This window comes from Corapipo altera, unplaced genomic scaffold, assembly GCF_003945725.1.
Source record: "Corapipo altera isolate COAL_440 unplaced genomic scaffold, ASM394572v1 295, whole genome shotgun sequence".
NCBI classification, from domain to species: Eukaryota; Metazoa; Chordata; class Aves; order Passeriformes; family Pipridae; genus Corapipo; species Corapipo altera.
Genome location: NW_020884936.1, coordinates 3,398,026 through 3,413,193, shown reverse-complemented (window position 1 = coordinate 3,413,193; position 15,168 = coordinate 3,398,026). Strand labels below are relative to the sequence as shown.

Genomic DNA, 15,168 nt, shown 5'->3' with positions numbered 1-15,168 from the left:
CCTGACACCACTGTGGGACTGTAACAGTGTCCCTGTGCTTCCTGACAGCACCATGAGACTGTAACAGTGTCCCTCTCTTCCCCACAGCTCCCTGAGCCAGTGGGTGCACGCGTGTGACGCGCTGGATCTGCCGATGCTGCAGCGGGAGGAGCTGGACGCCTTCATCGACCAGCTCTACAAGGACATTGAGAAGGGTGAGGATCTGTGGGAGTGCAGGGGCAGGACAGGGAGCCTGGGGATGCAAACTTTCCTGCCCTCCACCCCCTTCCATGAGGAGGGAAGGGTGCTTGGGAAATCACCCTCACACACCCGGCCCCAAAGCAGCGTTGGCTGGGTTGTAAAACCAAGACAGTGCATTCCGCGTTGCTGCAAATCCCTCTGTGCTCCCATGTGGAAGAGCTGGAATGGTCTGTGTAAAGCTCTTAACACCACCTCTCTGTGCTGCAGAGTCTGGAGAGTTCCTCAACTGCGAGGGATCAGGGCTCTACGTGCTCCAGAGCTGCTGTAAGTAACATGAGGACTGGGAGGAAAACTAGGATCGAGGAGGGAAATGTCCTGTGCTAGGCTGGCTCATCTCTTCATAAAAGCCTCTGGAGAAAGGGGTTTGTGCTTCCCAGCCTTGGGATGGGATGGGATGGGATGGATGCTGCCCTGGGGCCTGGCTGCTCTCCCAGGGTCTGTGGCACCTTGCCCAGCTGTGGAATGGTCAGTCCTGGCTTGGATGGACTCGGATATGATGTAGTTTCCAGAAGCCACTTAAGCATTCAGCAAAGTCTTGCCCGCAGGTAACCACAGCTGCATCCCCAATGCCGAGACCTCCTTCCCAGAAAACAACTTCCTCCTGCATCTCACTGCTCTGGAGGACATCGAAGCAGGAGAGGTGAGACAGCAGGGCCTGGGTGGTGACATCACACCTTGGCATCATCCCTGTGTTCCCAACATCCCCCAGTACCTCCTGTCGCCCGTGTTGTCCCGGCAGAGGAATTCGATCCCCGTCCCGTGTAGGGGCTGCCAGACCCCTTTTCTGCCTGACTCCGAGAGGGCCTGGCACAAGTTGTGCTGCTTTGGGGTCATGGGAAGCCATCCTGAGCCCAACCTGTTTCTCTTTGCTCGCAGGAAATCTGCATCAGTTACTTAGATTGCTGTCAGAGGGAGCGGAGCAGACACAGCCGCAACAAGATACTCAGGTAGGGGCTGCCTGGAGGTACCTGGGCCTGGAGACCTCACACCCCTTTGCATCCCCAAACTGTCCATCTGGGCAGCATTCCCACCCTGGGGCCCTGTGTGGTGTGTGGCTGTGTGTGAATTCTACATAAGAATTCCCTTCTTATGTGTTGTAGCCCTGGGGACTGAGGGTTTGGGCTCCCCCCTCTCCCTGCACCACTCTGCAGTTCGCTCCTGCAGACCCTTTGCAGTCCCCACCACCTTCCTCTTCCTTCTCTGCCCTTCAGGGGTAGAGGTTCCTGCTGGTGGTCACTGTCCCCGTGTCCCATCACCCCGTGGGGCTGAGAAATCCCCCTCCCCACTTGGAATACCTTCACCCCACCCGAACCAGCAGGATGGAACCCCCAAACTCCTCTGGATTTAACACATTTAGCCCCTTTCCTGGCTGCTCTGTCCCCGACCCCTGCCCAGCAGCAGTGTGGGCTTGTGCCTGTGTCAGGGCACAAGCCTGAGCTTGTGCCTGGGCTTGTGCCATCCATCTTTTTCCTCCTTCCTTCCCATTTTTCCAGGGAGAACTACTTGTTTACCTGCTCGTGTCCCAAGTGCCTGGCGCAAGCCGACGACGCCGACGTGACGTCGGACGAGGAGGAGGAGGGCGAGGGAGAGACGGACGATGCCGAGCTGGAGGATGAGATGACCGACGTTTGATCCTGGCAAGAGGACAGGGAAGGGAAGGAAGGGACGGGAAGGGACTGGGGGTTCCTCCCAGAGGCAGCAGCTTTAATCCAAGGAACAGGGTTGTGTTGTGGGGTCGGGTGGGCGGCCGCGCGGAGGTGCCGGAGTGGGGCAGCCGGAGGCGGGTCCTGCTCCCGCCTGTCCGTGTTGTCCCTGCGTGTGTGTGTGTGAGTGAGGCTGTCCCAGTCCTCCCTGTGAGGACAGGCTGTGAGCTGGTGTCCCTCTGCCACATCCCGCTTCCCGGAGGGGCTGGCTGGTGCTTGCAGAGGAAGCTGGAAGAGAGAGCAGGATCCAGCCAGCCCCTCCTTGTGGCCACCTGCGAGGCTGCTCCGTGTCTGTGCCGGCCGTGGATATGGAGGAGCTTGTCCTTCCAGCCCCGCAGGGATGAGGGAATGTGTGTGTGTGTGTGTGTGTGTGTGTGTTTGTGTGTTTGTGCAGGAGGGGAACTATTTAATGTCTATATAAGCACTGTCTACACACTACGGAGCTGAGGTCCTTATGTATCCTCCATTCCATGCCTTGGTGAGCAGTGAGGGGATTTTGCAGGGACAGGGACACCTTAGAGGGGGGCTCAGATCCTGAGTCCAGCGGGGAGAGCAGAGCCGATCCTGCAGGCACCTCCTTCCTGACTCAGCCCGTCCTTCCAACAACACAGCCCCAAGCAGTGATTCCAGGACCATCTGGGGATGGAGAATGGCCAGAGCATCCCAGCATCTCAGAGCTGACATGTGGTGTCATCCAAAACCCCAAGGACATTGGGAGTTGTCCCTCTGTCCGGCAGTGGGACGAGGATGTGCCCGAGCGGGAGCTGCTGCGCGCTTCCCCACCCTGAATTCCCACATGGAGACATCCCAGCACCGAGGGGCCCCACATAGAGATGTCCTGGCACCGAGTGGCCCCACGTGGATGTCCCCTTGTCACCCATCCCACGCTGCCACCGACGAGGCCACACCACGTGCTGCAGTGTCCCTGTCTGCGGACAACACGGCTCCCGGCCATGGACAGGCAGCAGGCTGGGGGTGCGCTCCGGGGTTATTCCCTTCCCTCATGGATTTTGGGGAGCTGTTTTCCCGCCGTTGTGTCCGTGGCAGCTGGCTTGTGGGGCTGAGGGTGACACACCCCTGACACTGCCATCACCGCCAGCCCTGACCCCGCTGCTTGTCCCCAACTGTCCTGGGGCTGCGTCCCCTTCAGTGTTCGTAATAAACCGAGACTGGTGAGAACTGGGACCCTGTGGTTTGTACTGGTAAACTGGAGCGTGGTGGGTGACCCAGGGGCTGGTCCTGTGGGGACACAGGTCTGGGGATGAGGGAATAGGCACCTGTGGGAGTGTGGGCTCTGGATTTGTGACCAGGGACACCCTGGGAACAAGTGCTGGAGGCTCTGCCGTGGGGCTGTTTCACCCCATGTCTGGGGTCTGGCCTGAGCGCTGCCCCAGCTGCAGGAGGCACCTTGGGAATTTTACTAGGAAAAATATTAGGAGATGAGATTTATCCCTTCATCCCCTGACTGCTGAAAGAAAAAAGGAGAAACTTCCCTTTTTCTAAAACATCCAGACTTCATTAGCTCAGACAAAAATATACAGACATGGGGCGAGCCCTGCTGGTCCAGACCAAGCCTGTGTTGCTCTCCCTCCCATCCCTGCCAGTCCTGCATCCCACCAAATCAGCAGCACAAGTTCAGATGTTTCCTGGGAAGCGCTGGCCTGCTCTGGGCCATCACCTCCCTCCCACAAAGTCACAGCAAAGGGTGCTCAGTGCCAGGCTCAAGGTTCCCACCTGGCACTTGGCCAGCAGGAAGATCTCCCCGTCGCCAGATCCAGTGGGATCTCTGGAAGACGTTGGGACTCCAAACCTGGTGCTTAGGGGAAACTCCTGGGATCCACTGGGAAGCCCACGATCCGCCACAGCCTCCTGCTGCTACCAGAAGGTCCAAGGGGGCTGCATCATCTCGTAGGTGGGGATGCTGGTGACGTTGACGGGGATGGAGATGACGGCCCAGGGGAGCCCGTGCTGCTCCAGGGAGCGCCTGATCATGTACCTGGAAGGATAAAGAGGTGACAGCTGTTCCAGAGCCGCTGGATTTGGGAGACTTGAAGCCCAGCCTTGAGCATAAACCCCGACTCCAACCACACAGCTCCAACTCAGCCATAAAGCTCCAACTGTGGATTAATCATGACTGAATCCACTCCAAATCCGTCCCGCAAAGCCCAGGAGGGACACGCTGATCGCTGGGACCCCGTTTTGTGGGGACAAGGCATCGCTTTGCCCTTCCCATGAGCTGTCCCACCCTTGGGGAGATGTGCCAGGGCACCCACCCGTCCCTGCCCAGCAGGAAGAGCGCAGGAATGTCGGCTGTGCGCCGGGAGCTGTCCTGCACCATCTCGATGTAGAAGCTGTCGTTGTCGTAGGCGTTGTCGGCGATGATCACGGCCCGCCCGCCGTGCTCCTGGATCACTCGGGTCTTGGACAGGAAAGAGCAGCCCCTGGGGCACAGAGGGACAAAATTTCGGTGCCCGCAGGTAGGGGCAAAGCCTGGAAGTGCCAGGGCCTTGCCTGGAGACACCCAGCCCAGGGATTGTCTCTCCGATCCCGCGCCTCGCCCCAACCGCGCTCCTCCGAGTCTCTATTTTAGGCACAAGCCACCCACACTGCTAAGGAAAAATAAAATAGAATCACAGAATCATGGGATGGGTTGGGTTGGAGGGGACTTGGAACATTATATAGTTCCAACCCCCTGCCATGGGCAGGGACACCTTCCACTAGCCCAGGTTGCTCTGAGCCCCGTCCCACTTGGCCTTGGACACTTCCAGGGATGGGGCAGCCACAGCTTCTCTGGGCAACCTGGGCCAGGACCTCCCCACCCTCCCAGGGAGGAATTTCTTCCCAATATCCCATCTAAACCTCTCTCAGTGTGAACCCAGATGGGATTTTTTCCACCATAGTACAGGCTAAAAAGACACAAGATGAAGTGCTCTGGGGTAGGAACACCCTTGTGTTTTCCTCGTTTACCCACATGGAGAAGAAGGGCTGAAGGGGAGATGTGGCCATGGCACTGTGACAGTGCCATGGGCATCTCCCCTCCTGCCCACGGGTCCCCCTAAAAGCCCTGTGATGCCAGACCTACCCCCTCTCCACCAAGGCAATCTGGTCCTGGATGAAGACCCCATTGTTCAGCTCCCCACAGGCCTCCGGAGGATCCGCCGGGACCAGGTGGATCTGGTCATACCTTGTGTTCTTCAGGAGAGAAACAGGCAGGGATGAGGCATTGGAGCTGCTTCCCATTCCCAGTCCCAATCCAGCTGTCCCTGCACTGCCCAGCACTGCCAAGGCCACCACTAACCCCTGTCCCCAAGGGCCACATCCACATGTGGGCCACATCCCCTCCAGGGATGGGGATCCACCACTGCCCTGAGCAGCTGTGCCAGGGCTGGACAACCCTTTCCAGGAAGGAATTTTCGCAGTATCCAACCTGAACCTCCCCTGGCACAACTTGACGTCATTTTTCCTCTTGATATTTGGGTGCAGAGCCCAAACCCCTCGGCTCCCCCCTCCTGTCAGGGAGTTGCAGAGCCAGAAGGTCCCCCCTGAGCCTCCTTTTCTCCAGGCTGAGCCCCCCCAGCTCCCTCAGCCTCTCCTGGTGCTCCAGACCCCTCTCCAGCTCCATTCCCTTCCCTGGACACGTTTCAGCCCCTCAATGTCCCACATCCTGCTCATCTGGGGAGATTTTGAGCTTCCAGGTGCCCCATTCCAAGTCCCACAGAGCCAGCCCAATCCCTGCCTCTGGAAGCCTGCTGAGGCCCAGGATGCTCATGGAAGAGCAATTAGCTCCCTTTTTATCAAAAATCCAAATCACTGAGTCCCACAAAGGAGAAATATTGGGATGGAGGGAGCCAGAGTGACAAATTTAGTTTTAAATACTTACAAACACGCCACCAAAATCCTTGGCTGGAGTGGCAGTGAAGATGTAACGGATGTCCCCGGGACTGAGCACTTGGAAGTACAAATATTCATGGATGCGTAGACCTGGGGGTGAATGGAGAGAGGTGAGAGGCAAGGAAAACCGCAGGGAAAATCCCTGGAAAAATGGGAAAATTCTCACTTATCGCTCCTGAACCACAGGGGAGGGAACACACTCTTTGGGATGTTGGGTCGTGGTTGGGCCCGGGACCCAAAATGTCGGGTTTTGGGATGCTCCAAGGGGAGATACAACAGTTCCCAGGAGCTAAGAAGGGATGGAGGGGAAAGGCTCTGGGATTGGGGTGGACTGGGGTGCACAAGGGGAAGAGGAAAACGCAAATGGACCATGGAGGGGATAAGGATTGAGGTGAACAGAGGGGAAGTTCAGGAGGAGAAATGGCATGGAACTGGGATGCAGTGATGGGAAATCCACCCGGATCACAGGGCACGGAGGGGAAACGCAACGGGGTCAGGATGCAGTGAAGGGATGTGCACCTGGATTGGGATTCAGGAGGGGAAAGCAACGGGCTCGGGGTGCACCGAGGGGGAATGCAGCTGGATTGGGGTGCTGGATGGGGAAAAGCGATTAGGTCGGGGTGCACCGAGGGAAATGCACCTGGACTGGGACACAGGAGGGGAGATGCACCTGAATTGGGGGGCAGGAGAGGAACTGCACCGGGATTGAGGTGCAGGAGGGGAAATGCACCCAGATCGGGATGCAGGAGGGGAATTGCACCCAGATGGGGATGCAGGAGGGGAATTGCACCCAGATCGGGATGCAGGAGGGGAAATGTAGCTGGATTGGGATGCAGGAGGGGAATTGCACCCAGATCGGGATGCAGGAGGGGAAAATGCACCCAGACCGGGATGCAGGAGCAGAAACGCAATTAGGTCGGGGCGCAGCGAGGGGAAATGCCCCCGCATCCCTCCACGGGTACAGGCGGCGAATCGCAACGAGGCCGGGATGCGGGGAGTGGAAATACACGGGGATCGCGGAGCACCGAGCAGGCAGGCGGCCGGCCGGGGGTTCAGGGGCCGGGTCCGGACGCGGGGTCGGGGGGGGGTCGGTGCCGTGCGGGGCCCGTGCCGTGCCCCCCTCACTCACCGCGGGCCGTCCCGCAGCAGCCGCAGAGCCAGAGCCAGAGCCAGGGCAGCATGGCTGCGCCGCGCCCCGCCCACCGCCCCGCCCCGCGCCCGCCATTGGCGGAACACCCCCTCCCGCCTCGTTTCTATTGGCCCACACGGCCATCCATCAACCGCGAGCCGGCGCGGGCAGCGCGCTGTCACCTCGGCGTGCGCTGCTAAATAGTGAGCTCCCAGGCTTTGCAACGCTGCCCTCTCGCTCCTCCCCGCTGCCAAATAGTGAGCCCCCCGAGGCCCCGCCCCCGGGAAGGTTCTGGGCGTGCGCGGTGCATTGTGGGGTGGGGGCAGCGCAGCGGCCGCCGCGATGATGGTGAGTGACCCTCCCGCGCCATCCAGCGCCATCCAGCGCCATCCGGCGCGATCCACGGGCATTCCCGCCGGGAACAACCCGCCGGGCCCCCGCTGCCCTCCGGGGAACGCGTCCCGAGCGGCTGCGGCGCGATGGGGGAGCGGCGATGGGGCCGCCCCGCCGCGCGGGCCTGGGGTAGCCGGGATGGGATGGGGCGGGACGGCGGCGCTTCCCGCCGGGTCCAGGGCTGTCCTGGCGGGGCTGATCCCGCAGCTCCGTCCCGCACCCTCCCCTCCGGCCACGAGTCCCTTCGGGTTTTGTGCCTCTACCCTCGTTTCCCCCGGCGATAAACAGTTCCTTTTTTCCACTGAGATCGCTGCTCTGGCGGGTGTGGAAGAGCTCCGTGCGTTTCCGTCCACAAAGCCTTCCCGGGATTTAGGGATTGCAGAATAGTGTGGGAAGGGACTTCCAGAGACCCCCCCAGTCCAACCCCACTGCCCAGGCAGGGTCACCTGGAGCAGGTGACCCAGGAACTCATCCACGTGGGTTTGGGATGTCTCCAGAGGGGGAGACTCCACGCCCTCCCTGGGCAGCTGTTCCAGGGCTCCGCCACCTCCACGGAAAGAAGTTCTTCCTCATGTTGAGCTGGAACTTGATGTGTTTTATTTTGTGTCCTGTCGCTGGGCACCGCCAGAACGAGTCTGAGACCATCCTCTGACACCCCTTGGAGATATTTATGTGGATTAATGAGGTCCCCTTTCAGCCTTCTCCAGACTAATCCAAGTCCATCTCTCCTCATCAGAGAGATGCTCCAGACCCTCTTAAGGGATCATTGAGTCCCTCCAGGTCCATCTTAAGGACCGTAGCTCCTTGTGTTTTTTATTCTTGTCACAACCATGCTTTAATTTTCCTCTCTATTCCAAACCAGTGCCTCCCAAATTTTGGCTCTGTTCAGTCTTTGTCTGGGCTTTGTCTGTGAGACAGTTGCATCTCTCATGGAATAGTTTGGATTGGAAGGGACATTAAAGACCATTTTCTTCTACCCCCTGCCATGGGCAGGGACACCTTCCTCTAGCCCAGGTTGCTCCAAGCCCCATCCAACCTGGCCTTGGACACTTCCAGGGATCCAGGGGCAGCCACAGCTTCTCTGCCCAACCTGGGACAGGGCCTCTCCACCCTCACAGTCAGGAATTCCTTCCCAATATCCCATCTAACCCTGCCCTCTGGCAGTGGGAAGCCATTCCCCCTTGTCCTGTCCCTCCATCCCTTGTCCCAAGTCCCTCTCCAGCTCTCCTGGAGTCCTTTTAGGCTCTGGAAGGGGCTCCCACGTCTCCCTGGAGCCTTCTCCAGGGGAACACCCTTCCACCACCCAAATTTGTTCAGTTCCTTGCTGTCTCAGTAATAATCCCATATTCTGTCTTCTCCAACTCCAGCATCAGAATCAGAACCTCACTGAGCAAAACACCACCAAGAACCCCCCCTTTTATTTTTGGGACAGTTGCTCTGCAGTCCCAGAGTGGAAGCAGTTGGGTGAATTCCCAACACAGTGGGAAGTGGAAAGCAGAGGAACTCTTAAGGAGTCTGTAGGGTTTGCTCTTGGTCCTGGATGAGCTGTGGGCTGTGTGAGGAGTTTGCTCCGGGTCGTTGGGATGGGAGTGACGGCTCCTGGTTCTCTCCTCAGCCCACTCCGGTTATCCTGCTGAAGGAAGGCACGGACACCTCCCAGGGAATCCCCCAGCTGGTCAGCAACATCAATGCCTGCCAGGTGATCGCCGAGGCCGTGCGCACCACGCTGGGGCCGCGGGGCATGGACAAGCTCATCGTGGATGACCGGGGTAAGGATGTGGGAAAGGGACCTGGGAATCACCTCCCAGAGCAGCCTGTTTACTCATATCCTCGGATCAGTTAATCCCAGCATTTGCATATATGAAAGTTTCAGCTTCTTGACCTCGTACTAAACTTGACTCTCCCAGCAGAGGTTCAGTTTCTGTCTCGGTGTCACTTTAACACCGTGACTTTTGCTGTGGAATAAAGGATAATTGTCAGACCAACCTGAGGAATTCGCTGTTTGCTGCGTGCAGAGCTGGGGCTCTGGAGAAGGGAATGCTCCAGGGAGACCTTCCAGCACAATTCCAGACCTTCCATCGCAATTCCAGATGTTCAGAGTTGTCTTCATGTTGCTCAAAGCTCAGCTTCTGATGCTCCAAGGAGCTGGAGCCCCTCTGCTCTAGAGCCAGGCTGGGAGAGCTGGGGGAGTTCCCCTGGAGAAGAGAAGGCTCCGGGGAGAGCTGAGAGCCCCTGGCAGGGCCTGAAGGGGCTCCAGGAGAGCTGGAGAGGGACTGGGGACAAGGCATGGAGGGACAGGACAAGGGGGAATGGCTTCCCAGTGCCAGAGGGCAGGGCTAGATGGGATATTGGGAAGGAATTCCTGGCTGGGAGGGTGATAAAACGCTGTCCCAGGTTGGGTAGAGAAGCTGTGGCTGCCCCTGGATCCCTGGAAGTGTCCAAGGCCAGGCTGGACGGGGCTTGGAGCAACCTGGTGTAGTGGAAGGTGTCCCTGCCCATGCCAGGGGGTTGGAACTCGATGGTCTTTAAGATCCCTTCCAACTCAAACCATTCCAGGATTCTGGAGCCCCTCTGCTCTGGAGCCAGGCCGGGAGAGCTGGGGGGGTTCCCCTGGAGAAGAGAAGGCTCCAGGGAGAGCTGAGAGCCCCTGGCAGGGCCTGAAGGGGCTCCAGGAGAGCTGGAGAGGGACTGGGGACAAGGGAGGGAGGGACAGGACACAGGGGAATGGATTAAGCTGAAGGAGGGGAGATTTGTGTGGGATGTTGGAAAGGAATTCTTGGCTGTTAGACTGGGGAGGCCCTGGGGTGAGATTGGGTAAATCCAGGGGTGGTGGGACTGGATATGAGAAAATGCATGTCAGAAAGGAGAAACAGGGTGTCTTGAACCTGACCTTCAGGTATTTGTGGCCATCTCTATTTATTTATGTTTTAAGTGTGGCTCATTGAGAGCTCAGTGGGTGTTACTGGGCTGATTTTTATTCTTTTTTTGGAGTGTGATTTAGGGGTGAGACTCATACTCGCTCTGAAAAGACTTTTATGAAGTCACCAAACTAATTATTGTGTGTTATTTTTGTTTACTCAAGGGTGGGGTGGAAAGTCTTAGTATTGTCTTTAAATAGTTATTACAAATAGGAACTGTGGTAAAGAAGTTAAAAAAGGTAATTGGATTTAAATTTATCTGATAACTGGTATGATTTCTAGACTTGTTTCATGTGAGTCTCAGGCCAGAATATGTTTTTATCTGTCTGGGGAGGCTGCTGAGAAATAAGAGAGAAATCTAAGCCCCTCTTAGTTGGTGTGGGGAGTTGTTTCGCACTCTGAACCTGAATCTGCTCCAAAAATGGGCTGAGGAGACATTATGGAGATGGAACAGAGGAACCTGCTGAGACCCCCTGAGACTCAGGGCCGAGGGTTTTATCCTGGTGGTGAAGCTTGACTTCCTTTTCTCCATCAATCCCAGGCAAAGCCACGATCTCCAACGATGGTGCCACCATCCTGAAGCTCCTCGACGTCGTCCATCCCGCCGCCAAGACCTTGGTGGACATCGCCAAATCCCAGGATGCAGAGGTGGGATGGGAGCCTGGCTGTGCTCGGGAGCCTGTGGGCTTTGGGAATTGCTCATGGAGTGCTGGGATTTATCCTGGTTTCTCTCTTGATCCCCTCTCTTTTGGGATAACTTTCGAATGTTTTGAGCTCTTCCGCCCAGATCTGATGGCTGGTTTGGGAACTTCAAAGGTGAAGTTTGTGTTTTATGAGTAGAGGAGACTGGGAAATGGGAGTTGACCCCAAATGGGATGCAGTCTAAACCCAGCTCTTTTTAGTCTAAGACCAAGTGCTGGTGCTGCAGCTGGGCTGGGGCAGTTCCTGGTGTCAATCCAGGCTGGGGATGAAGTGACTGAGAGCCAAGAAAGACTTGGGGGTGTTGCTGGGTGAGAGGCTGAAGATGCCCCAGCCCAAACCCCCCCACATGCCCTGATCCCACAGCCTGGGCAGCAGGACAGGGGGGATTCTGCCCCTCTGCCCCTGTCTCAGCTGAGACCCCCCTGCAGAGCTGCTCCAGCCCTGGGAACAACAGCACAAGGACGTGGAGCTGCTGGAGAGAGTCCAGAGGAGGCCCCGCAGATGCTGCCAGGGCTGGAGCCCCTCTGCTCTGGAGCCAGGCTGGGAGAGCTGGGGGGGTTCCCCTGGAGAAGAGAAGGCTCCAGGGAGAGCTGAGAGCCCCTTGCAGGGCCTAAAGGGGCTCCAGGAGAGCTGGAGAGGGACTGGGGACAAGGCATGGAGGGACAGGACACAGGGAATGGATTAAACTGAAGGAGGGGAGATTTGGGTGGGATATTGGGAAGGAATTCCTGGCTGTGAGGGAGGTGAGGCCCTGTCCCAGGTTGGGCAGAGAAGCTGTGGCTGCCCCTGGATCCCTGGAAGTGTCCAAGGCCAGGTTGGAGCCCCCTGGTCTAGTGGAAGGTGTCCCTGCCCATGGCAGGGGGTGGAACAAGGTGAACTTTAATATCCCTTCCAACCCAAACCATTCCATGATTCAACGAATCACTAAGGAATCTGCCCACAAATCCACAAACAGAGAAAACCCTGAAATCTCAGATATCCCTGGCAGCCCTCCATGGTTTGCAGGTGCTGTCACAGCCTGTGGGTGACACTGTTCCCTCTCTTTGCAGGTTGGTGACGGCACCACGTCCGTGACTCTGCTGGCAGCCGAGTTCCTGAAGCAGGTGAAGCCCTACGTGGAGGAAGGGCTCCATCCCCAGATCATCATCCGTGCCTTCCGCACGGCCACGCAGCTGGTGAGCCTGCAGAGCACCTGGGGACAGGAGTTCTGTGCCACAGAGGCTCAGGGGGCACCTTCTGGCTCTGCAACTCCCTGACAGGAGGGGGGAGCTGGTGGGAGCTTGGGCTCCGCTCCCAGGGAACAAGGGACAGGAGGAGAGGGAACGGCCTTAAATTGCACCAGAAGAAGTTTAAGTTTGATATTAGGGAAAATTTCTTCATGGAAATGGTTGTCCAGCCCTGGCACAGCTGCCCAGGGCAGTGGTGGATCCCCATCCCTGGAGGGATTTAAAATCCCTGTGGATGTGGCCCTTGGGGACATGGGTTAGTGGTGGCCTTGGCAGTGCTGGACTAAATGATCCTAAAGGTCTTTTCCAACCGAAACAATCCTCTGATTAATGAAGCCAAACAGTGATTTGGGCTTGGGAAAACTGAATGCTAAATGTCACTGGTGATCTCCTGGTGTCTTCCTGCCAACATGAGCTCCTTTCTGCTGTCAGGGAGCTGTTGTTACCAGTCACTCCCTCTGGGGTGCTGTCTCTCCCTTTGTGTTTTTTTTTCCAAGGAAGAATGATTAATCAGGAAAATTCCCTTCCCGTTCTCCTGATCTCTGCTGCTCCTTAGTAAACCTTGCATCTCATCAAACCTCTTGGTCCCCTTAAACTGACTTTTTGCAGGTGCAATCCCTCCAAAGCCCTGTGTTTTCCCAGAAGACAGCAGAGTCTCTTCCCACTCCTCTTAGATTGCTGTGTTTCTTGGAATTACTGTGCTGGAAGGGGTGGAGTAGCTTCAATGCTTGAAACTTCAGTGATGTTGAAGCAGGGAATAAAAGATTATCTTAAAATACAAAGGGAAAAATTGGAGATGTGATGAGTTCAGGAGCATAAATCATTAATCCAGCTGTTGCCCCGTGTCTTGGCAGGCTGTGAACAAGATCAAAGACATCGCTGTTTCTGTGAAGAAGGAAGATAAAGAGTAAGTTTTCCATGGAGATGACCTGGTTGTGTTCCTGGGCTTCAGCTGAGCTGGTGTGAGGGTGTTCCTGAATTCTCCTGTGCCTCTGGCTGAGGTCTCGAGGTCGGACCGAACAGCTTCAGCCCCACACTGGGCTTATTCCCAAATTATCTGGAATTTCCTGCTCCTCTGGGAGCGATGCCTTGCTGTCACTTGGCTGCAGGCAATAATTAGGGCAGTGTCTTCCAGTGCACAGGGAGGGAGCTGGGCACTAAAATAAGTGGCCTGATTTCTTTTTTGCAGCAGAGGAGACTTGCAGCTCCTGCTGCAGTCGGTGCCAGTGTTAAATCTCAACAATTCCTTGAGGATCAGATCCCTTTTTAGCTGTTGCACAGTGGAAGGTAGAGAGTTCATAGGAGTAAGGAAAGGACCCCTTCAGCTGAGGTGAGAATACTGGAGTTCATTTTCTTCCTGGATTTTAAGTTCTTGTCTGCGTGACCTTGCTAATACCTGGAGTAAATCTGAAGTGTTACAACTGAATAACCGCCTTAAATAAACCAAGATGAGTTGTGCAGATGGTGAAAAAATGCTGAAAAAAACAAGCCAAATGGTGTCCTGGGATGAGAAATACAGCAGTTCCCATGGGCAGCAGGAGCTGGAGGGAGAGATCCTGCAGTTGGATCCGTATTTCCCTGGTGTCTCTTATATCACCCACTGGGTTACACATAATTAACCTGAGTTAATACTTGAGAGAATGTGCTGCCTTTAGGGGGTTTTAGGAACAACTTCCTGCCTTTGGATGAGGGAAAGGACCTGCTGCTTTCCTGGTTTTAGGTGTCTAAAAGCCAATCAACCTGGTCAGTGCTGGGTTGGTACTCAGGCTCTAAAAGGGAGACTGGGATTTTGGGGTTTGTGTGTGTGTCTCGTTCTCCCCATTGACAGGAGGGAGCTGATCTTTGCCTCAGAGAGATTTTGGGCCCCTCATGCCAAGAGCTGGAGCTTTTCCAGGGAAGGGAACGGAGCTGGGGAAGGGGCTGGAGCAGCAGGAGCAGCTGAGGGAGCTGGGGGGGCTCAACCTGGAGAAAAGGAGGCTCAGGGGGGACCTTCTGGCTCTGCAACTCCCTGACAGGAGGGGGGAGCCGGGAGGGGGGTCGGGCTCTGCTGCCAGGGAACAAGGGACAGGAGGAGAGGGAATGGCCTTAAATTGCACCAGAAGAGGTTTAAGTTGGATATTGGGGAAAATTCCTTCCTGGAAAGGGTTATCCCCCCCTGGCACAGCTGCCCAGGGCAGTGGTGGATCCCCATCCCTGGAGGGGTTTAAAATCCCTGTGGATGTGGCCCTTGGGGATATGGGTCAGTGGTGGCCTTGGCAGTGCTGGACTAAATGATCTTAAAGATCTTTTCCAGCTGAAACAATTCTCTGATTAATGAAGCCAAACAGTGCTTTGGGCTTGGGAAAAGATTTATCAAGTGACAAGCCCTTGTTCTTCCTCTTTGCAGTGAGCAGAGGAGCCTCCTGGAGAAGTGTGCAGCCACAGCCCTGAGCTCCAAACTGATCTCCCAGAGCAAGGAGTTCTTCTCCAAGATGGTTGTAGATGCTGTCATGATGTTGGATGACTTGTTACAGCTCAAAATGATTGGAATAAAGAAGGTGCAAGGAGGAGCTTTGGAAGTAAGTTCTGTCAGAGCCTGTCCTGAAGGGATGGGAGACAGGAATCACTTGGCTGGAGCAGAAATGCAGCCTGGCTTGATAATGCCTGTTTGGGAATTCCCAAAGTGAAACAAAGGTGCTGATGTGAGGAAAAAGCTTAGGAGACAGGGCTGGATTTCTTTTCCATAGGTAGAGAATCTGGGTTTTGAGCCAAGTACACTCTTACCTCTTTTGCAGCAAATGTTACTGATACAAATGAATATAAATCCTAAATTCTTTATATTTTTCAAATAGTGAAATGTTCAAGGGTTTTGTTTTGTTTTGATTTTTTTGTTTTGGTTTTTTGCTTTGGTTTTTTGTTTTGGTTTTTTTTGTTTTGGTTTTTTGTGTTTTGGGGTTTTGTGTTTTGGGGTTTTGTGTTTTGGGGTT

The 15,168-nt window shown here is 55.9% G+C and overlaps 3 protein-coding genes across 5 annotated transcripts in view; 2 read left to right on the top strand and 1 right to left on the bottom strand.

Annotated features, from left to right (window-relative positions):
- Positions 1 to 3,122, top strand: part of SMYD5 (SMYD family member 5) — a 6,487-nt gene extending 3,365 nt beyond the window's left edge. Inside the window, exons 9-14 of one of the 2 annotated variants that reach the window (XM_027660535.1) lie at positions 88 to 194; positions 448 to 504; positions 786 to 880; positions 1,117 to 1,187; positions 1,734 to 1,877; positions 2,555 to 3,122. In XM_027660535.1, the coding sequence (XP_027516336.1) occupies positions 88 to 194; positions 448 to 504; positions 786 to 880; positions 1,117 to 1,187; positions 1,734 to 1,872 (469 nt within the window). In that variant the 3' untranslated portion in view covers positions 1,873 to 1,877; positions 2,555 to 3,122. Of the gene's footprint in view, positions 1 to 87; positions 195 to 447; positions 505 to 785; positions 881 to 1,116; positions 1,188 to 1,733 lie in introns of both variants that reach the window. The other variant, XM_027660534.1, reaches the window with a different exon arrangement.
- Positions 3,123 to 3,435: 313 nt separating this feature from the next.
- Positions 3,436 to 7,036, bottom strand: PRADC1 (protease associated domain containing 1). Its single transcript, XM_027660536.1, has 5 exons — positions 6,964 to 7,036; positions 5,824 to 5,924; positions 5,026 to 5,135; positions 4,217 to 4,384; positions 3,436 to 3,939 (listed from the first exon to the last, which is right to left on the bottom strand). The coding sequence occupies exons 1-5, from the start codon at positions 7,013 to 7,015 to the stop codon at positions 3,819 to 3,821; spliced, it is 552 nt and encodes a 183-aa protein (XP_027516337.1). The 5' UTR covers positions 7,016 to 7,036; the 3' UTR covers positions 3,436 to 3,818.
- A 168-nt stretch (positions 7,037 to 7,204) lies between these two features.
- Positions 7,205 to 15,168, top strand: part of CCT7 (chaperonin containing TCP1 subunit 7) — a 15,106-nt gene continuing 7,142 nt past the window's right edge. The window contains exons 1-7 of one of the 2 annotated variants that reach the window (XM_027660493.1): positions 7,205 to 7,311; positions 8,972 to 9,125; positions 10,816 to 10,922; positions 12,026 to 12,151; positions 13,057 to 13,109; positions 13,392 to 13,532; positions 14,589 to 14,760. In XM_027660493.1, coding sequence (XP_027516294.1) covers positions 7,306 to 7,311; positions 8,972 to 9,125; positions 10,816 to 10,922; positions 12,026 to 12,151; positions 13,057 to 13,109; positions 13,392 to 13,532; positions 14,589 to 14,760 — 759 coding nt within the window. In that variant the 5' untranslated portion in view covers positions 7,205 to 7,305. The remainder of the gene's footprint in view (positions 7,312 to 8,971; positions 9,126 to 10,815; positions 10,923 to 12,025; positions 12,152 to 13,056; positions 13,110 to 13,391; positions 13,533 to 14,588; positions 14,761 to 15,168) is intronic. The other variant, XM_027660494.1, reaches the window with a different exon arrangement.

Bases quoted from the DNA above. Each gene is read 5' to 3' on its own strand.
- PRADC1 (XM_027660536.1), bottom strand. From the start codon at position 7,015: ATGCTGCCCTGGCTCTGGCTCTGGCTCTGCGGCTGCTGCGGGACGGCC. The intron at 4,385-5,025 runs GTAGGTCTGGCA...TCTGTGCCCCAG, and splicing joins ATTGCCTTGGTGGAGAGGGG to GGGCTGCTCTTTCCTGTCCA. The intron at 3,940-4,216 runs GTGGGTGCCCTG...TTATCCTTCCAG, and splicing joins TTCCTGCTGGGCAGGGACGG to GTACATGATCAGGCGCTCCC.